This window comes from Chelonoidis abingdonii, chromosome 2 (genome assembly GCF_003597395.2).
Source record: "Chelonoidis abingdonii isolate Lonesome George chromosome 2, CheloAbing_2.0, whole genome shotgun sequence".
In the NCBI taxonomy this organism is placed as follows: domain Eukaryota; kingdom Metazoa; phylum Chordata; order Testudines; family Testudinidae; genus Chelonoidis; species Chelonoidis abingdonii.
Genome location: NC_133770.1, coordinates 286,593,224 through 286,616,359, shown reverse-complemented (window position 1 = coordinate 286,616,359; position 23,136 = coordinate 286,593,224). Strand labels below are relative to the sequence as shown.

The window sequence follows — 23,136 nt, the reverse complement described above, 5'->3', positions numbered from 1 at the left end:
TGTGCCGTGCAACTCTTACACGAACAAATCAACATAGACGCTCTCGGAAACAGGGCAAAGTTCTGCGTTTGCAAGGAAAAGCAGCTTTAAACATGTTGTGGGGGTGCTCTCCTTCTGTAATGAAGGGTAGCTCTACAAGGCTCTGATCAGAATCATTTTGAAGTCAGGGGCTTGTAATGGCAAGTTAAGGCTGCAATTTCATAATTAGCCACAGGGAGGCAGTGTGCTACATAAAGCATTGCTGTCTCCCTTCTATTCTCTTTGTTGATGAAGATTGTCCCAAAGCAAGAATAGCACAAAGTTTTAATGTTGGTTAAAGATGGGCCTGAACCAGACCTCACTTCAACAGCCAGGTGATTTGAAACTTTAGATTCACGTTTTGCAAAAGCCTCTTATTTTTAGAATGGATTGAACAAAATCCCTGAATCCAGCGTCTCCCATCTCCCCTCAATTTGAGTTGTTGGAAATCCAAATCCAGACTCAAGATGCTGTGTCCTGTGCCCACCTGCAGTTCTGAAGAGGGTGTTTCTGAGTGAGAGCACAGAGACAAAACTCAGCCAGAGAATTCCAGTGATACGCTGCAATCCTTGCATACACACTATCGGGGAGCAAGTCCGCGGCTTCAATTTGCTGGGGGATTTGTTGCAAACCTCTCCCCCCCCGATGTATACAAGCTCACACCACCCTGTACCCCTCACACTGAGAGCTTCATTTGGAATGATCCCAAAGCTCAAACAGAAAAACCCATCCAGACCCTCAGAATCTTGAGGGTTTTGACTTGAAATCACATGCAGTCACTGCGTTTTCCATAGGTTTCACCCCAAACCGCAAACTCATCCCAACACCCGTATATCTCCTTCAGGTGTTATATTATGATAAGATTATACTATATACATTGGACAGACATGACTGATCAGATGCATAATACTCTCAATGAGCAGGGACAGGTGCTGCTGCTGAATAAGGAGCTCTGCATGGCCTTTGCATAGAAGGGCCAATTCCTGGAACATGCTGAGTGCGGTTAGACCTGTGAAAGTAGAATGAATTATATTGTGAAAATAGAAAGGATTAAAGAAATGCTGTCTGTGCCTTTAAGCAAAATTGTTGGAATGCTGCAATCTAGGTGTCAGGAATACAGACGTTAACATAGAACAATTGTACCGTTTAAGGGCAATTGGTGAAGTATTAGCCTTAGATCGATAAGCATGAGTAAGGAAGTAGGATATGCATGCTGTGCCCCAGGTGAATTTTACTGTTTTGCTTTCTTTGTCCCTTTGTCTAATTCCCGCTCTTTCATCTGTATAAATAAGATAGTTTGTGTCTTGTATGGTGCTCACATTATCTGGGTGTATTAGCAGAGCGCTGTGCTAATAAAAGCGTGGTCTGACAAACTGTGAGTCCTGAGTCTAACTTTGACAGACCCCAGGGTCCCCAGTCCTCTGAGTGTGTTCGCAGTCAAGCTGGAAGGCCGTATCGAGAAAGATCCTGCAGGGGTTAGTCCTGAGTCTGGTTCTGTTCAATATCTTCATCAATGATTTAGATAATGGCATGAGAGTATACTTATAAAGTTTGCGGATGATACCAAGCTGGGAGGGGTTGCAAGTGCTTTAGAGGATAGGATTAAAATTCAAAATGATGTGGATAAACTGGAGAAATGGTCTCTGGGGGGGAGGAGAGATGCGGACAAAGGCCAGGGTGGAGGTGCAAGGTAAAAAGTCTGGGGACCACTGCGTTAACCTCTGAGGATAGGACAAGATGCAATGGGCTTTAATTGCAGCAAGGGAAGTTTAGGCTGGACATTAGGAAAAACTTCCTAACTGTCAGGGTTGGTGAACTCTTGGACAAATTGCCTAGGGAGGTTGTGGAATCTCCGTCATTGGAGGTTTTTAAGAACAGGTTAGACAAACAAACACCTATTAGGAATGGTCTAGTTATTACGTAGTCCTGCCTTGAGTGCAGGAGACTGGATTAGATGGCCTACTTCCAGTCCTACACTGCTATGAGTCTATGTTAATATACAAGTCTCGGGTACATTCAGAGCAATAGGAGTTGCCAATGCTGTTTATCTAAGCCAAAAATATATGTACATCACTTACGTGCACATACTCCTATTTCGTACCTAGGTCTGTCTCCACTGTAGTCACAGTACAAGCCCCTATGGAAGTCACAGGTATCAGCCTCCGTGCAGTTCTCTCCAATCTGTTTGGCACACACCTTGCAGCACTCGCAGCCGTCGGTGATCAGGCTGACCCCTGCTGGGCACTGAGGGGGCCACTTGGGACACTTGCATGGCCACTTACAGTACTGAGTCCGTGTGTAGCCTTCAGTCACGACGGTGACGGCAGGGGGCATGGTGGTTGAGTCCTGGGACACAGCCTACAAATGAACAAACAAGGCTCACTGTCCTTTCAAGAAGGGTTTTGAAAGGTTTATCCATTAATTAACCCATGACAAGTTCAAAGGGACCGAGAAGGAATGAAGGGATCATAGCAAAGAGCTATGGAGTGGACCTCATCTGGAGAGCAGCCACCTCCCTCTTGTTGTGTAATCTCCATCACCAGCCTTGGGTAGAGGGTCAGGAAGCACCCAGCTTGGATGGCCTTATCTGAGCAATGCTCAGCCTTTTCCACATTGAGACCCTTCTCCGACCCAGCTGGGATGTCTCTCCGTTCAGCAATTGGAGAAGGGCAAAGATGTGACCCCCTGACACGTCTTCATGATCTGAAGGTCAAGGAACCCTGGCTTATATGAAACTCCTGGGCCTACTACTGTGCTGGGGTTCCTGTGAGGACAGGCTGGTCTCCTGAGATCCCTGCCATTTTTCATTTACAGTAAGGCTACAAATTTCCTTGTATACAGTATTTCAAGACTTCAGCCTCCAATACCGACCTGCCGTGGGAAGTGCATTGGCTAGTGAGAGGGGTAGGTATGTTCGTTCATTCTCCATTACCCAAACATTTGGTTCTTTTTTTACCATGCTGGTTTGACCATGCTGGTCCACGAATTCTTAGCTCTCCTCCCCACCCCCCAATGTCCCAATCGTAAAACAAGTCACAGACAATCTAATTCCTTGGCAGCAACCCACATCTATGTGGCTTTGATTTACTCTTGCTGTAACAGTTACTTTAAATCCTATGGGTGGGTTCCATGAAGGTACGTAAGTCCCATTGACAGACACCATGTGATCCACAAAACTCTGCTTGTGCTGCTACTTGGCACCCAAGTTTTTCCTCTGGGAATGCCTGGGTGCCTATCTCCTGCCTGAGCATGCGCACTGCTGCCTCATTCCAGATATCCAGACCTATCTCCCACCTGAGCCCCAGAGCTATTCATAAGCCAGGAAAGATGGGTGTTTGGCCAATGAAGTAACATGCAGGGGCCCAATCTGGTGGGCAGACAACCCCCCATCAGAGCCTTTAGCCCAATGGGTAGGGTACTTAGCCAGGATGTGAAAGACCCCCCATGCAGTTCAAGTCTCTCTTCTGGAGGGGGAGAAGGGATTTGAACTGGGCTCTATCACACCTCATATGAGTGCCCTAGGCATGGGGACTATAGGATATTCTGGTGTAGGGCTTCCTCACTCTTTTCTATTAAAGCTGTTCCACTTTAGCTAAACAAGTCAACAATTACATATCATTTGGGCCAGTGAAAATGACTCTGTAGGCCAGTGGCTAGAGCACTAACTCCCTTTCTTCCCAGAGAAAGAAGGAATAGAACTAGGAGTTGCCCACACCCTAGGTGAGCACCTTACCCCTGGGCTAACCGCTATACAGGACACAAAGCTGGTTCCAGGCACCAGCATTCCAAGCAGGTGCTTGGGGCGGCAATCTGCAAGGGGCGGCAGTCCATGTGTTTTTGCCCCCAAGCAGCGCGCCGAATTGCTGCCACGTATGCATTTCATTGTGGAGAAACTAAATGGATTCTTTGCTTCAGTCTTCACGGCTGAGCATGTTAGGGAGATTCCCAAACCTGAGCTGGCTTTTGTAGGTGACAAATCTGAGGAACTGTCACAGATTGAAGTGTCACTAGAGGAGGTTTTGGAATTAATTGATAAACTCAACATTAACAAGTCACCGGGACCAGATGGCATTCACCCAAGAGTTCTGAAAGAACTCAAATGTGAAGTTGCGGAACTATTAACTAAGGTTTGTAACCTGTCCTTGAAATCGGCTTCGGTATCCAATGACTGGAAGTTAGCTAATGTAACGCCAATATTTAAAAAGGGCTCTAGAGGTGATCCCGGCAATTACAGACCGGTAAGTCTAACGTCGGTACTGGGCAAATTAGTCAAAACAATAGTTAAGAATAAAATTGTCAGACACATAGAAAAACATAAACTGTTGAGCAATAGTCAACATGGTTTCTGTAAAGGGAAATCGTGTCTTACTAATCTATTAGAGTTCTTTGAAGGGGTCAACAAACATGTGGACAAGGGGGATCCAGTGGACATAGTGTACTTAGATTTCCAGAAAGCCTTTGACAAGGTCCCTCACCAAAGGCTCTTACGTAAATTAAGCTGTCATGGGATAAAAGGGAAGGTCCTTTCATGGATTGAGAACTGGTTAAAAGACAGGGAACAAAGGGTAGGAATTAATGGTAAATTTTCAGAATGGAGAGGGGTAACTAGTGGTGTTCCCCAAGGGTCAGTCCTAGGACCAATTCTATTCAATTTATTCATAAATGATCTGGAGAAAGGGGTAAAAAGTGAGGTGGCAAAGTTTGCAGATGATACTAAACTGCTCAAGATAGTTAAGACCAAAGCAGACTGTGAAGAACTTCAAAAAGATCTCACAAAACTAAGTGATTGGGCAACAAAATGGCAAATGAAATTTAATGTGGATAAATGTAAAGTAATGCACATTGGAAAAAATAACCCCAACTATACATACAATATGATGGGGGCTAATTTAGCTACAAGAAGTCAGGAAAAAGATCTTGGAGTCATCGTGGATAGTTCTCTGAAGATGTCCACGCAGTGTGCAGAGGCGGTCAAAAAAGCAAACAGGATGTTAGGAATCATTAAAAAGGGGATAGAGAATAAGACTGAGAATATATTATTGCCCTTATATAAATCCATGGTACGCCCACATCTCGAATACTGTGTACAGATGTGGTCTCCTCACCTCAAAAAAGATATTCTAGCACTAGAAAAGGTTCAGAAAAGGGCAACTAAAATGATTAGGGGTTTGGAGAGGGTCCCATATGAGGAAAGATTAAAGAGGCTAGGCCTCTTCAGCTTGGAAAACAGGAGACTAAGGGGGGATATGATAGAGGTATATAAAATCATGAGTGATGTGGAGAAAGTGGATAAGGAAAAGTTATTTACTTATTCCCATAATACAAGAACTAGGGGTCACCAAATGAAATTAATAGGTAGCAGGTTTAAAACAAATAAAAGGAAGTTCTTCTTCACACAGCGCACAGTCAACTTGTGGAACTCCTTACCTGAGGAGGTTGTGAAGGCTGGGACTATAACAATGTTTAAAAGGGAACTGGATAAATTCATGGTGGCTAAGTCCATAAATGGCTATTAGCCAGGAAGGGTAAAGAATGGTGTCCCTAGCCTCTGTTCATCAGAGGATGGAGATGGATGGCAGGAGAGAGATCACTTGATCATTGCCTGTTAGCTTCACTCCCTTTGGGGCACCTGGCATTGGCCACTGTCAGTAGACAGATATTGGGCTAGATGGAGCTTTGGTCTGACCCGGTAAGGCTGTTCTTGTGTTCTTATGGATGGTGAGGTCAGTCCGTGCTTCGTTAGGGCGGTATGTGCATTTCTGCAGCGGCGGCAATTCGTCAGCAGCTTCTATGTTCAGCTGTCCGCAGCGGCGCAGCTTCTGTCTTCCGGCTGAAGACAGAAGCTGCCTCTGAATTGCTGCTGCCGTGGAAACGCACATGCCACTCTAACAGCACACGGACTGCCCCGCCTTCCATGGTGGCAATTCGGCATGCTGTTTGGGGTGGCAAAAACAGTAGAGCTGACCCAAACAGGACGCTGTTCATCACCCCCACTGTTTTGTTTTGGGTCCCTCATACAACTTGGGTGACCAACTACCTCTCTTCTCCTAATTCAGAGGAGGCACCTCTCTGCAGCCTAGGCTTAGGCACCTATCTGCATGGGAGGGGTGTGGCTTAGTAGACTGTGATGGCTTTGTGGAGCACAGTCTGAGATGCCTGTCTCTCCCCGTTCCTTGTATAGGGAGCCTAGCTGCCTAACTCAGGCTTTGTGGATTACAGTGGTTTCCTGTGATTCTTTTTGTGTAGCTGGGTCTGTGTGACTTAGACCCTTATTCGTCCGTGTTAGTGTCAAAAATATCATAGGTGTATTGCAGCCATCTCTGCCTAGTTGTGATTCACACTGACGTCAGGTTGCTGTCACAATTGCATATTCCTCTTTGATGGGCTTTTGAGGCACTCACACTGCACCCAATGTTGCCTTGTTTTCTCTTTTTCTCCTAAGGCTCCACAAAGTGCCATTGGGACATTAAAGAGGCATCAGTCCCTGCCTCTTGTACATGGCTGAAATGCCCTGCACGTTGGAATAGACAAGTATCATTGTTTGGAGACGTCCCCAAGTTACTGGGCATACACAGACCTCCCAAAATGGGGCATGCTGAGGCAACAGATCGTGCAGTGAAGGTGCTGCCAGGTTTCCATTTCCCAACCTCCCCCTCTCTTACAGGTAAGAGTTGAACCAATATCCTGTGAGTGTGTAAAACCGAGAGTCTGTAAGCCTTCCTACAGCCAAGAAAAGGAGGGTGACATCACTTTCCTCAAGCAAGAGAGAGGATGGGGTATGGAAAAGATGGGTGTAAATTTCGACACTGCTCTATTATATAATGATGTCTCACTGCAGTAATGTATTAATGTAACATCACATTGCAATGTGATATCTGGTTGTCTTGAGCGTATGGAGAGGCCCTCGGCTACTACAGTAGTTGAATGTTTCCTCAGCTGTTACAAGGTGGAAGATCACTTCACTGAGGTACTCAAGACAGAATCAGAACAGGAGACAGTCAATGAAGAGACTGGGCAAAAGGGTTTGTGCTGCAAAGTTAAGCCTTGAGAGACTGCTGCATGGCGCATTAATGGCTGCTAACCCATAGAACTTTAATGACAAGTATCTAATATATCCCAGCCCGCTCTACTTTCCATTTGAAAAGACATATTAATTACCACTATTATCAACACTGGCAATTACAGGAGTTCCAAATCCCAGCTAACCCTTTGGTAAGGAAATTCTGCACACTGTTTGTGGCCTACAGATTGCTCTCTTCCTTGCTCTACAGTTTACTAATCTCAGCGAGTTGCCTTCTCAAACAGCCTCTTGGCATCCACCTGCTCAGTTCTCTTATGTTTCATCACTACACACGGTAGCTTTGTAAAAACGTCTCCGATCAGTCAGAACTGGACAAGATCCACTGGGCCTGGCTGTTAGTGACCTCCAAACCCAGCCTCCTTTTGTGTGCATGCCAACTTGCAAATGCTTTCCAAGCAGCTCGACACGCAAATGCGCTGTTGGAAAAGTGTGTGCATACAGAACGTCACTGGCACAAGGGAAGGACAGGGTTAGAAAACCAGGCACTTGTGCCTTTCTAGCCCAGTCCCGTACCCAGACAGGATTGTTCCCTACGTATATTCCTATTTCAAATGCCTCAGGTCCAGATGATTGAAAAACAGTTTTGTCAAAAAAATTCCCAGTCAGAAAATGCCAATTTGGCAAAACTGAATCTTGCTGTGGAAAGGGTCAGTTTTGATGAATTTCTCAAATTAAAACATTTTTTGGAGAAATATTCCAAAATTGTGGAAACAAAAACTTCCTTTTTTTTTCTGGTTCACAATCACTTTTTGTTTAGAAATTGAAGCTAAACCATTGGGGCTTTTAAAATTAAACAAAAAAGCTTATCAATTGACTAGAACTACTTGGGTTTTTTTTTTAAACCCTTCAGAATTTCAGTTCACAGAAGTTTGAGATTTTTGACTTTTCATCCCAATCTGGAAGAGGAAAATTTTCAAAATCTCAAAAATTTTATGGGAGAGGAAAACTATTTCCTCAACCAGCCCTAGCTTTAAGTAATGGATCGCCCACTACTCCGCTAGAGAGACAGGCAATCCCATAGCTAAAGTCATCTCTCTGGAGACTTTCCTAAAGAGTAACACCAAACTCTCCAGTCCCTTGCATCTCATTACTCTACATTATGGACTTTGGCCCACCCTAAGTAAGTCTTTTCTCTCTTTGGGGTAATTTGTTTGCCAGGGTTGCCTGTTCATGATCTCAGGACTTATTAAACACTTATAAGTCTGTTGTAGAGACATGTGAATATACATATACGTACCTTAGACGTTAGTTATGCTTTATTTAGAGGCCCAAACAGTTAACACATCACTAATCACAGTCAATATATGTAATGTATTTGCTCTGGGCCCAATCCTTATTTCTACTAACATCCCTTTACACTGCTCTGCTCTTAGATTACATTTAAACTCGTGCAAATAAAATATAAAATACGCCAGAGTGGCATCAAAGCAAAAATGAAAAAAAACAAAACAAAGCAGGCCGTTTATTTTAGTACTGCCTATTCCAATCCGCATAGTTTCAATATGTACAGCGAGCTATCATCTAACCAGAGAAAATCGTTTCAAATGAGAGAAGTCTATTTGCATTGTTGTTAATCATTAGAACTGTTAATGATCAAATCCAGGTATAAAAAGAACCTATAAAGCAATTTAATGAGTGCGTTATCACGGCACAACCCTATAAGCAAATGCATTTGCAGTGATTGCTGCCAAGCGATTGCTGGTTTAGACAAGAGTGAGCCAGCAGATTGGCTGACAAAGGTTTCATCCTGTACAACTATGAAATTACAGTTCAGTCAACATAAATAGCAAAGGAGAAAACAAACAAAAAACCCGCAAACCCTAGTTCTGCTGTTTTTAGTTCATAGAAGATCAGTTTTATGTTATAATTTGTGCACGCCCACTCTTTGTCCCCCACAGCGGGGCATTAAAAATGTCCACCTCTGACAATAGGTGTCACACAGAGGTATCATAGTTTCTGGCCATCCTTAGGATAGGAAATAACTGGGGTGGCTCCTAGCATCAGATATGGAGCTGAAGCAGATGTAATTGTTTGCTCAGATTATGCTGGAATTCCTTCAGAGCTCTAAGAACTCCTCATTGCATGAATGTGCTGGAAAAGATGCATTAGCAGTGGATCTGACCACAGGCTCCTCCTATTCCTGGGATCTGGAGATGCTGTGCCAGATTCAGGAGAATCTATCCATAAGGTAGGTAGATACAGCAGAACCTCAGAGTTACGGACACCTCAGAATGGAGACTCTGAAATGTCCGTAACTCCGAACAAAACATTATGGTTGTTCTTTCAAAAGTTTACAGCTGAACATTTACTTAATACAGCTTTGAAGCTTTACTATGCGGAAGAAAAATGCTGCTTTTCTTTAGTTGTTTACATTTAACACAGTACTGTACTGTATTTGTACTGCTTCTTTTTTTTGTCTCTGCTGCTGCCTGATTGTGTACTTCCAGTTCCAAATGAGCTGTGTGGTTGACTGGTGAGTTCATCACTCTGTTATTCATAACTCTGAGGTTTGACTGTAAATACAAGGTTGAGTTAAGTACATCAGTCTCCAAAGACAATCATGTGGTGAAGGCGCTGGACTGGGGCAAAAGAGAGGCTGCTAGCTTTCTGCCTGATCTTGAGCAAATCACTTCAATCTCTCTGCCTCCGTTCCCTCTCTGTAAAATGGGGGTGTTAATAATGCTCCAATACTTCTCAAGGATGTTGTGAAGATAAATCCACCAATGTATGTGATGTGGTGATGTAACCCGTGCTAACGCAAGGTGGCTCTGGCTAGGCCACAGATAGAGCTTTGAGTCTGCTAATGTGTCTGATGTTGTCCTGAGTGACAGAGATCCACAGCAGTTCAATTCTCCATATAAGACACAACTCCCCTGCTCAGGTTGTAGATTCCTAGCATTTTAGGCCAGAGGGAACCATTAGGTCATCTAATCTGACCAGCTGTGTAACATGGGCCACAGAATTTCACCCAGTCACCAGGGTTGTTTACAGGACTCAAACCTGGGACCTGTGAATGTAAAAACATAATCAGAGCCATTAAACTGAAGCCAGTAGCAGACTTTTAAACCTCACTATGCCATTATAGGGGGACAGAACTACATTGCGTTAGTGTGGGGGCTACACTCTGATTCAGGGCTCAGGTAGTAATGGAATACTCCAGAACACCATTCTGACACTTTCTGGGGGAGCCGTAATGGCATTACAGTATGTCCAGTACTATCACTTACTGGAAGTGTGTTCCGACACTTCTGTTTTTAGGACCAGAGTACGGCTCTGCTGCTAAAGTTATACTTCCTGTGAGGAATTACGGCAGAACCTCAGAGTTATAAACAGAGTTACGAACTGACCAGTCAAGCATATGTCTCATTTGGAATTGGAAGTATGCAATCAGGCAGCAGCAGACGGGGAAAAAAGCCAATACGGCACAGTACAGTGTTAAATGCGAACTACTAAAAAGTAAAGGGAAATTTAAAAAAAAAAAAGATTGGACAAGATAAAGAAATTGTTTCTGTGCGTCTTTCATTTAAACTAAGATGTTTACAAGCAGCATTTTTCATCTGCGCAGTAAAGTTTCAAAGCTGTATTAAGTCAATGTTCTGTTGTAAACTTTTGAAAGAACAACCATAATGTTTTGTTCAGAGTTATGGACATTTCAGAGTTACGGACAATTTCCATGCCTGAGGCGTTCGTAACGCTAAGGTTCTACTATTGCTGTGACACTCTGACTACCTTTCCCCACCTGAAGAAGAGCTCAGTCTAGCTCCAAAGCTTGTCTCCCACCAGCAAAAGTTGGTCCAATAAAAGATATTCTCTCATGTGTCTTGTCTCTCTGGAGACTGATGTCAAACAATAGAACAGGTATCTTCCTCCAATTGCCCCAAAACATACCTCAACCTTACCATGGAAGAACCAGCTCTGGGACCAGAGAGGAGCTCAGCTTCCAGCCTGTACAGTCAGCTGCTGCAACAAATTATCTATAATGCATTTAAGCATTCATTCAAATACCCATCCCTGTAGCATTTGAGAAATATAAAGGATGCCTTTCAGTCCCCACAGTGGGGGCGTGTTTTGTGATGCAGACAATGACCTACTAATAACAGCTGTGGCTAGATATGGTGGGTGGTGACACTTTTTGAACACCTCAGCAGACAGAACTCCTTTCACATATGCCACCCAACAGGCACCATGATGGTTCTGACTTTCATTCATTGCCATATTTTGATTTAAAAAAAAAAAAAACATAACATAATTTCAGATGCTAGTTGAGCTTTTAGAAATCCCTTCATTAGACCATCAGTACATGCTGTGTCCATAAGATTGGATTACAGAGCGATTTAAAAAGGTGGGCTATGAGATTGACTCCAAAGTCCCAAAGGGCTGAGTTCTTTGTCAACAATATTCTGGAACCCCCAGAATGCCAAAAGCAATTTCTGTTTTCAGCTTTCAGTAATTATTTTGCATGATTACTCTCCAATCCTGCAGTCTGGGAATATGTCATCTTGGATGCACAGGAGAAAATATTTCAACACTAGTTATTTATGATGACTTCTGATTTTATTTCTTCCAAGTTACCAGTCTGTGCTCCTGTAAGGAAAACACAAGGCACTTCTCACCCTGCTATGGCTGATAATTCTCTGTTAAAGTCACTCGTGACTTCTATTTGGCAGGCTCCAACTGCTTTTTGCACCTGCAGAGAATAACACATCTCCAGCCAACAACAGCTAGTATTTACTATGTACCCATTCCGGGAGGGAAGAAAGAGAAGATAAGTGATAGCATAACAGCCTCAATATTTATAATGGCCAACCATTTTTATGCACAAGTCTTATTTAAAGAAACTAAGTATATGGCAACCGTTTAGTGGTATGTCTCACATACTGGCATTGCTTTTTACCAGTTCCCTAAGAAGCACTGTTATTGTAAATTAGTTTTGTTTTTGAAACCTTGAAGGTCTGGGTTATTTTGCTGAAACTACTATATAGCTTGACTTTCAAGCCAGTCACAGCAATAACAGGAGGCTTTTACATCAAGCATAAGGGAATCTCCAGCCTTCTTTCTTCAGCAGCAAAGTCCCAGGTTTACTGTGCAGTATCATCATTTTGCTTTCAGTTGTTATGGCCTTTTAAAACAACTTTATTCACTCAATTGCCTCTGTGTTGCTTGCGGTGTTCTTCTTTAATGTTATTATTTCTTGAGATAAGCCTAGATCAAACCCTGAGTCATGTGGGAGATCAATGAGATATAACAATCTGCAGTGTCTCTCGATCACGTTAACAAGGAAAAGCTGTTTACCTAAAGAACATTAATACTTTGCACTTACTGGGCAAAATCCTCAGCTAGTGTAAAGTGGGGGAACTCCAAAGATCTCACTCTATATATGTAGCCCCTTTCATGGGAAGATCTCTAAATACTTTACATACATTAATTCAGCCTTGTAATATCACTGTGAAGAAGGCAAGGCTTTTTATCTCCATTTTACAGATGGGGAAATGGAGGCATAGAAAGGTTAGCATGACTTGCCCTAGATTATATTCACCATATCATTGACAGAGCTGAGACTAGGATCTGGACGGAGCTTGACAGTGCCTAGCTCAAATCACATCCTCATACCCCACTCCTGGTTTGCTCCTTGGGACATAAATATTAATAACCATTCAGAAACTACTGACACTCCCTAGAAGGTGCAGTTTGTTGCTCTACCAGGAGGATGTTACCAGAGCTACCTGTGAATTTTGTAAAGACTAGCTAGAGGTTCCCAAATTGGTCTGTGGAGCCCTTGCTGGTGGTCTGTGGAGAGCTGGCTATGCATGTGTTTCCAGCTGTAGCCAGGTATTATTTATAGTAGGAATTAGTAGATAAAGAGTAAGGAACCAATAGTGAGTACTCAAGAGACCTGCATGCCAAGACCTATAAGAATAGTTTACACAGTTAGCATAAGGCCTTATAGCCTGAGTAGGAGTAGCTGCTCAATAAATTCACAAAAGTAAGTAAACCAACTGTGACCTTAAGTCACAAAATGGCACAAGAGTTTGTTTATTGTTGTGTAATAATCACAAATGCTGCAAACTGCAGGAAGGCAAGAAGGCAGCTTGAACCAGTTTAGAGTACTTTTGGAGGGGAATATAAGCAGATGCGTAGGTAACCATAGTAATCCAATTGACATCTATGTTAATAAGCATAAGCTAATTAACATACTAACCTATGGAATAAGGACTTCCCAACCAGGTGTGAAAGTAACTGAAAGGACTTACCCGTACGCCGGAGTCCTGAATGGGGGTGTGGCTTCAACCAGAAGAGGCATTTAAAGGCCTTGGGGTTCCTGGGCCTTGGGGTTCCGGGGAGCCCCAGGGCCTTTAAATCACCCCGGAGCTACCAGCTGCAGAGGCGGCTGGGAGGCCCTGGACTCAGGGGTGAAATAAAGGGCCCAGGGCTCCAGCTGCTGCTGAGCTCCGGGCCCTTTAAAGCACCTCCCGAGCCCAGCTGCTAGACTCTGGTGAGGATTTAAAGAGCCAGAGGCTCCAGCTGCTGTGGGGAGCCCTGGGCCCTTTAAAATGCTGTCCAAGCCCCGCTGCCGGAGCTCCGGTGGTGATTTAAAGGGCCTGGGGCTCCCCGCAGTGACAGGAGCACCTGGCCCTTTACATTCCTGCCCAAGCCCGACAGCTGGGCTCCTGTGGTGATTTAAAGGGCCTGAGGCTCCCCACAGCGGCCGGAGCCTCTGTCTCCTTAAATCTCCACCTGAGCCCAGCAACCGTCGGTGGTGCTTTAAAGGGCCCGGCGCTTCCCACAGTGGCTGGAGCTCCAGGTCCTTTAAATCCCCACCCAAGCCTGACTGCCAGAGCTCCGGCAGTGATTTAAAAGGCCTGAGGCTCCCCGCAGCGACAGAAGCCCTGGGCCCTTTAAATCACCACCCGGAAAGCTGGTCCAGTCCGGTATGGTGTACCAGCTCTTGCCGGTATGCCGTACCAGATCGGACCAGCTTACTTTCACCTCTGTCCCCAACACTATAAGGGTGAGGAAGTTAAGATATTGTAAAGGATGGAGCAGCTCTACATATACATGTATTGGGGAGAACAAGACCTATAGCACATCTGGTCTCCCATACAGCCACTGGAGTTCTCCACAGACATGCCAGAGTTGGACTAGGATCTGTCTCAACCTTTAGCGCTCTCCCAAAGGCTAGAGTGAGCATATACATGTAATGGTGCCTGTTGCTTTTACAGTGTTATATTATCTCACTTTACATGTTGGGATTGTTTAACTTATTGGACTAATCATTGTAATACTAAAACTTTCACAAATACTAAAGGTCTTCTGTGAGTGTTGTTGTCATTGTTGTACCCATGGGACTTCCAAAGCAGTAACTCTGATAATACTGGGCCTGATCTTGAGACAAGATCTACCAAATTTACAGTGTGTTAATAAGGCAAACTAAATCAATAACCTAATCAATAAACAATCAGCTGATCAGGCAACTGAGTTCATAAAACACATTACATTTCCACTATTCCTTTTCCATGTAAGCACTTGCTATAGTTGATAGAAGGTTGCTATGGGATCGGGAACGGGAGAGGAGGTGGTTCGGACAATCACAATTCAAAGTGGTAAATAGTGGAGTCTCTAAGAAAACTGTGGTTCCCACTATAAAGGAGTTGGAGATTCCCTACAGATACTATTCATTAAATTGGACTGATTTGGAGTTGGACCCTACTAGTTCTTTGACCTACAGAGCTCCTAACGGGAGGAGCATTTGCCAAGGGCTTGCAGAATCCGGCCTGTTATTAGTTAAGACATTACTCCGTATTCCTCCAAATTTGCTGTCCTAAGTAATTATGAAGCAAATACGCCTGAGATTTCAAATCATTCAAGGTAGTAAGGTAAGTGAAACCTCAGAAAAGGTCCATGTTTTTATGCTCTATATCCACTAGTCACCACATGCAGTAGAACCTTAGAGTTACAAACACCTCGGGAATGGAGGTTGTTTGTAACTCCAAAATGTTCGTAACTCTAAACAAAACATTATAGTTGTTTTTTCAAAAGATTGCAGCCAAACATTGACTGAATACAGCTTTGAAACTTTACTACGGAGAAGAAAAATGCTGCTTTTTTTTTTAGTTGTTTTGCATTTAAACACGATACTGTACTGTATTTGGCTTTCTTTTGGGGGGCGGGGGAGGTGTCCCTGCAGCTGCATGATAGTGTACTTCCTGTTCCAAATGAGGTGTGTGGTTGACTAGTCAGTTCATAACTCCGGTGTTCATAACTATGAGGTACTACTATATCCCTTTGCTATTGGTTCTACCTAGTGGAATGAAATATCCTAAAATATATGTGCAGATAGTTTAGTTGAACCAGCTGTAATGTGACGCAGCAGCTGCAAGCCAGGTCTTCGATGATTTAGAATTGGTGAAAAAGCACCACATACCTTCTGTACTCATGGAATTGCATGTTTCCTAAAGCTGTCCTGACTTGGCCCATCTGGAACAGGGTTGTTCCTTGGAGTATTAAAATAGATGGAGAGGTCAAACTACTTGATGACATAATACATCTGCACTTATCCAGCTATTACCGTGACTAGAGTCTCAACCTTTCTGCTCAGGCAACAAGGTGGCCACAACAATGCTAATTTTGGTGGTGGTTGGTGATGTGAAGGCTTATCCCTTCAGTCCATGTGCTCCAAGAGAAGTATAACTATTTAAACCCTGCTGGGAAAGGAGTAACTCTCCAAAGACAGTCCTAAAGTACACTGCTGTGATTCAAAACTTCTTCTATCTCCACCAGCTGCCTTGTAGTTGTCTGAAAGCATCAGGAGACAGCTGTCCTAGATTCCCCAGGAACGCTTGGTGGATCTCAGGAACATTTCATCTATACCTGTGCACCCAACTACCAAAAGTATGTTGGGATTTGCACTAAGTATGAGGAGAGCTTTGATCATGATATACCACACCTGTTACACAGTAAGAAACTGAAAAGAAAAGCAATAAAATAATAAAATAAATACTAAGAAACTTGCAAAAGCTAATGAATGAAGGAGGTTTCAGTAGGACTATACATTTTACAGAATGTCTGAGCACCCTACTGTCACAGAGTCAGTGGAAATCTGTCTTGATCTAAACTGAGAACTGAAACCACACACATGGACAAAAATAAAAAGAAACAAAGAAACTGGAGCTCTCCATTACTTAGCCAGTATGACTGATCTCAATATACAAAGGTTGCAGGTTCAGCCCACAACAGGAGGAAAAGCCTGGCAGCGCATAACCCTGCATCTCTTCCTTCCCTACTAACATTTAAAATTAAAGATCTAGATTTCCACTTCCAGTCTATATTTGCAAAGGAGTTTGTGTCATTATTCAAAACAGAGAAGGTGACAGATGTCACAGAAAACAAGACAGTGAAGTCAGAACGTAGTCACTTTCTAAAATATGGGCATTCATATCTGGCACTGACCGATGCTATTTTTTTGCACATTTGTATTGGTTTGGATGAAACTTCGGGAAAGTCTGTGCTAAGTAGGGAAAAATAATTTAGTATAAGTGTATTGCTGTGTAAAGGCCTCTCTAGTTGATATAGCAGGGACTCAATCGTTGTCATCTTGTTTTACTTATATAGACTAGCAACATTTGCATTCTCTCCCATAGTCAAGGAGTGGAAGAAATACCATGTGACTTAGCTGGTCAGTCACACAGCACGAATAATGAATTACAAATAGCGACCACTCTAATCAATAATTATAACAAATTGGTTGCAAACCACTAGACCCTGAAATATGTTTGTATAAACCTAATCATGTAAAATAATTAATACATCTGAAGTAGTTAAAATCTGTCCAAGGATGATTTGAAAACAGAAAATGTGGTTGAATGTGTCAAAAACAAAGCAAAAATAACCCTATCAGTCCCCCACTCCCACTCAAGTTAAGCATCAGCTTCACCAGTGATTAAGGGTGAAACTGAAGGCACGAATATAACATACCCACATGTTGATGTCAGTAGGCATAAATCTAGGTAACTCGGGAAAATGGAAGACCACGAATGTCAATAAAGCCCTCCTGCTCAGGCCTCAATGAACCACTGTTCCTCCATGTTAAACACTTTGTGTAACCTAGTGTAACCTAATGTGTTAATAGTTGTAAAATGTAATGTCAGCAGTTAGTTTTCTGATTGTAATAGCCACTGGAGCTAAATTGAAGCAAGTTTCGAGGCCACTCTTAGATACAGCATAGATGTCTTTGCAGCAGAAAGGGGAGAGGGAGGGGGAAGACAAAAAGATTGAGTGAGAAAAGATACTGCAGCTGGATGGGAAAGGAGGGGGGGAGTGAAAAATCAGTCAGTAAGAAAAAGTTTTGTAGTAAACAACTGGGATATAAAAGGAAGAAACTGCTTGTTTTAGGTGTGCAGGATTTGAGATTGCATTCTCCCTCGCACCTTATTTGAGCTCAAATAAACTTGTGTTTGCTTCTCTACCCTGGTGTGTTTACTGGCGTGGTGCACACCGGGCAACGAACCCCCCTGCTGTTGCCCCCCTCAGGCACTTTGTGCCGGCAACACACAGATGACCTGCTTGCTGTAAATACTGACGCCAACTTAAACAGACCTTTTGCACACTTAGTGACAAAGACACTGAGCCAAGTATCACATGGCCAGCTTACATCAACTGTGCATAAACGTAAGAGCTAATTTCACATTCACATCAGGGCAGCTGATTGTGGTTTCAAAAGAGTGAAAAATAAAACAGAGAAGACATAATCGGAGGCTGCTTCTCCTTGAAGAAGCATTTCCACATAGCAAGAAGTCATCCAAGAAATTCTGAAAAGTTGCCAGTTTTCGCTGTGTAACCTACAGGAGGGAACATTTCAGAGAGATGCAATAAGAAGTGCCCATCTCACATGAGAGGAATATCTCTCCCTTCAATGAACGAGGGGCACCCAGGGCACCGTCTAGGGTGACTAGATGTCCCGATTTTATAGTGACAGTCCTGATGTTTGGGGCTTTTTCTTATATAGGTGCCTATTACCCTCCACCCCCGTCCTGATTTTTTACACTTGCTATCTGGTCACCCTAGCACCTTCTGAGTGAGGGAGTCTCTCTCCCCTGGGGGGGAGCTGGGGTAGGGTCTGTAGGGGGTAGGACAGGGGCCATGTGAGGGAGTCTCCCCCACAGCAAGCAGAGGCGGGGCAGGATCTCAGGGATTATGCCCAGGAAGGAGGGGGAGGCCACAGTACCCGCAAGGCACTGGTTCTCTCAGGGCTTGGGAGGCGATGGCTGAGATGCCATCTCCTCTGCTCTGGCTCCACTGTATATGCCTGACCAAGCCACCCCAGCCCAGCCTCCTCCATCCCCACCTGACTCTGAGCCAGGCTGTGCCTGCAGATTGACATCACCAGCTGCCGCTGCTCAGGCCTCCCTCAGCTCAGCGGGTTTACTGTATCCTGTCCAGACACTGTGCCCCCCGGCTCAGGGCTGAGAGCTGCCAGCAGGATCATGTAGTTGAAGAGCGTGAAATGGATTTTATTATGATTTTGTGACTATAAACATTGGCGACTTCTTTCTCTGAATATCACTGTAATCCACAGTGGAAGTCGCTAGATTTGTCGCTGGTCATTTTGGCACTTATTTCCTCACTAGGGAAACCAAAAAGTCACAGTCTGACAACAAAATCATTATTAAGTTAGCAACACCGTTTTCTGCACCTAACCTTGCAGCCTTTTCATGGCAAGTGTGGTTCTGTTACTCTGACAGCAACACAAGGCCAAACCACTCAGGCCCAGAGCCTCTGAAGGTAATTAGGCACCTAATTCCCAGATTCCAAAGCCTGTCACCCAGTAGGCAAGGGGCAGTTATATAGAGTTATCTGACTTCAAATGGCAAAAGGGGGGAAGGATAGCTCAGTGGTTTGAGCATTGGCCTGCTAAACCCTGGGCTGTGAATTCAATCTTTGAGGGGGCCACTTAAGGATCTGGGACAAAATCAGTACTTGGTCCTGTTAGTGAAGGCAGGGGGCTGGACTTAATGACCTTTTAGGGTCCCCTCCAGTTCTAGGAGATAGGATATCTCCATTAATTTAATTTATCCTAGCTCTGCACTGCACACTGTGGGAGGGGGCAGGGAGAGAAGAAACTGTGTCTATCTTTACTGAAACAAAATCTCACTAGGCTGAGAAAATGAAATCACTTGTCAACCCAGTGATTAATATTTCCATGGATTTGATAGCAATGCACAAATAATTTCCAATAGCAAGAGCTGGGAAAGATATCTGCGTGAAAAATGCAAGCCAATGCTGGGAAGTATTCATCCCTACTGGAACTCATCTATTTAAAATGTACAGATTACATATGTTCAGCTGCTTGCCAAAAATATTGCTTATACTGGCACAAGCATTGTGGCCTCAGAATTCTTTCACATTTTCCCAGAAAAGTACCCTTGCCTATTTTTCTAATTGTTTAGACAGAAAGAACTTGGCCATCAAAAAGGAGACTAGATGTCTCCTATAGGTTTTCCCAATAAAGAACAGCAATTTCTTAGACCAGGGTCACCTAAAATTCTGTAGCGTCCTTGACAGGTTGACAGTCACACGAAGAATACACCTAATGTGCATATGAGATGGAATATTTTATGTCCTAGAACGTGTATGTTTCTCTCTCTGGATTTGTTCAGTTTATGAGCTTGTCTGGCAAACAACAGAGATGATAAGATATTTGCTCTGCACAGTTTATTTATTTGGTAACAGGATGACTTTGACAGATACAAGTCAATTGAGAAAGTCTGAGAAGCTGCAAAGAAAAGTCTTCAGTAGGGATGGGTGAATCACATGCTAAATGTGGAGAGCGGCACAAACTTTGGTGCCATTTGGCAATTCAAGTATTACGAATAGGTTACAAATGCTCTCCTTAAACCTACCAAGAACACTAGGGTGATGAATGAGTCAGTGCCAGATGCTGGGTTTCCCTCCTAATTCCAGCTCCAGAACTAGACCACACTGCTAGTTCATTGGGGCCTGGGGATCATTTGCACGGTATCTATGTGCTGCATTTACTTCTCCCTTTGCCTTGCAATCACTGTCCCTCGCCAGTTTCAACAAGCCAGAGGAATTATTCCTCTGGATCACCCTGTCAGGTGGTAAATCATCAAGGCACCATCAAGTAGGAATTTTCCTCTCTCTCCATGTTTCCACCACTGGTCAGTTTATTTCAACGTTGGTTTCCTGATTTGCCCCCATGTTGCTTCGCTGTTGTCTATATCTCGTCCTTGCAGATGGCTATTCACAGAGCAGGGAGAGCGCTCTCATTTTGCAAGTGGCTTAATCATTCAGGCACTGATGGGCACAGCCTCAGACAGTCCTTCCATCCCCCGTCTTTGAACAGACTGTCAAGTTACAGACTGCAAAAACACAGCCACGATGAGACTGGTTAAAGAGGCATATGGACATCATCCATCACTGTGATGTCTAGCCCAAAGCAACCAACAAAATATCATAAGCCATTTGGCCTTGAATGATATCATCTGCAAGATGAGCCTTGCAGAGAACAGTAAAACAATCATTTCTATTAAATTGTACAATAGCTGAGACAAAATGCAGCCTCTGCATTAGGTCTCTTGAGAGAACTGGTGTTCCAGGAAAAAAACCAAACAACTCACTGTAAAAGCAAAGTCTTTGTTTTCTCTGTGTGTAGCACAATGGGGTAGTGGTCCATGAGGGGGCTCTCAGGGACTATGATCATACAAATAATAAATTGTTTGCTGTATAAGAGAGTGACACAAAGAGGAATGTCTGCCTGGCACAGGCTGTGCACAGATTCTGCCTGACTTCAACTGGGAAGAGGCTCCCATTTGGCTCCCTGAGAATAGCTGCTGTCTTTGGGTCAGCAATAGCCTCGCTCAAATCCTGGCTGAGGCAGTACTCAGAACACAGCAACTTCTGCCACCTGCGGATGGAACCCTGCTGTCTGGTTAAATCTGCTCCAGTGTGTGCGGTCAAACACAAGAAATTGTGCAGGTCTGACCTCAGATTTTTTTTTTTTTTTAAAGCTTGAAAACATGGAATAAGCTGGCTCCTGCTAGGATCTGAACTTGTATTTTTTAGGGACTGGAGAGATGCTTAAACCACTTTACTATCCTCAACAGCTTACATTCCATCTCTCCCCCCATTGTACTCACTGCTAGTTGCAAACCTGTGGAATGCCTTATTTGGGGTATCATTTTTATGCAGAATGGGAGATACAGCACTGGCCAAACATATACTTTCCACAAAGGCCCTGAAATCCTCTGCTTTAAGCAAAGAGCAGAAAGGCAGAAGGTGGAAAACATGCCTTAAAAACCAGCAACTTTTGTAAGTCGGACAGTAATGGGAAAGAACACAAGAAGCCTGCTTGGCTAATAAAGGGAAACAAAACTATTTCAGTGTTACGCTATTACTCATTGTAGATCCCCTTTGGAATAGGGGGGCATGTGTGTGTTCTTCCATAAAGCACAATTGCAATTTAATAGGCTGCCCGCCTTATCCCCGTGCCAAAGATATCTCAAGGCCCTTTGTTAAAAGATGCACAGAGAGTAGAAACCAAAAGGAGCCTGCAACTTCTGACTGAAAAGCGGCAGCATCTTTGGGATGGGAGCTCCAGAGCGAGACTTGCTCAGTGGGAGAGATATGACAATCTCCTGGATAAACCTTATGGAATTACGTTAAGCCTGTGCGGATTAAGTATTTTAGGAGTCCATTGTATTGTTTGTGTGTTATTGTGGAGCTTGTCAAGCTGTCTGAAGTAGCTCATGACCGTGAGTGCCAACCTCAGGGCAGACTGCTAAGAAGCAGGGGAGAAACCCCAAACTGCTTGTGTTCTATAATTAGATGTCACTAACTCAGTATGACATTTTCACTCTTCAGGCTTCATAACAGCCTTATCATGGAGTCACAGACTTCCTCCTTCGGTACTCTGGTCTACCCTGAGACCTAAGCAAGCCTGCTTTTGTGATAGATGGTCCCTTACACCAAAAATCATGTCCATATTCAGGTTACTCCCAATCTCTAAGGACCAGACATTTATCCCAGGTCAAGTGCACCCTAGATCTCTCACCAAAGACAATGCTTGTGGCCAATCCTATAATAAACTAACTAAAGATTTATTAACTAGGAGAAATAAATCAGACTTACAAGGTTAAAGCAGAGAAACACACACGCACACTAATGAGTTACATTCTTAGGTTTCAGAAAGTAACAGAAGCTGCTGTAATGTGCAAGCTCTGTATGTCCTTCAGGGCTAACCCAAACTAAACAGCTGGGGATCCCTAGCTTATGCTTAGAAGTCTTGCCCTCTCTCTGATGTCCATGCAGCACAAGGATACCAATTTCTTCTTGACAGAGATTTTTATTCCCTTCACCCAGCCTTCAAGCTGTGATGAAACGAGTGTTTCTGCGTGTCTCCCCTTTGTGGGTGTGGGGGTAGCAATGAACAACAGATTTTGTTCACTGATATTTCACATTGGTTTGTCTGGCCTCTATAGGCCTTCTTTTGTTGGCCTGGAGATGACACCTCCTGCGGTCATCTCGTATTTCATACTCAGTAACTCTTCTCTCCTCAGTGTGTGTGTGTGTGTGGGGGGGGGGGAAATACATTTTTAGAGCAAACACTTTTATAGTTACAGAGCAAACACTTACTTATTACCTTATAACATGGGGTACACGATTTAATACATTTGGCATCCTACAAGCATTTCATAAAATCTATAAAAATCTAAACACATTCTTATAACTCTAATATCTCTGTTAAGAGTACCATTATACACAAGGTACACTGGTTTTCAGTTGTGCATTTGTCAGTGATCATTCAGTCCTGGGGCGCTTGGCATGATCTGACATCTTCTCTGCCAGCATCACAGAATTGAATGTAGCTTCTCTAGGAGATGTGATTAATGCAATTTCTGGGAAGTGTTAGGAAGTTCAAAGGTCTTTTGGGGCCAGTACATGTGAAGTGGATTTCCTACCCAGGCAATACTTGGAGTGAAGGGAATTCAAGTGAATGAAATCTTTTTGAAGCTTCACCTTGA

General features: G+C 43.6%; 1 protein-coding gene across 1 annotated transcript in view; it reads right to left on the bottom strand.

The window, feature by feature from the left end:
* CCN4 (cellular communication network factor 4) overlaps positions 1 to 23,136 on the bottom strand; it is a 59,177-nt gene that overhangs the window by 5,696 nt on the left and 30,345 nt on the right. The window contains exon 2 of the mRNA XM_032773491.1: positions 2,097 to 2,376. Coding sequence (XP_032629382.1) covers positions 2,097 to 2,376 — 280 coding nt within the window. The remainder of the gene's footprint in view (positions 1 to 2,096; positions 2,377 to 23,136) is intronic.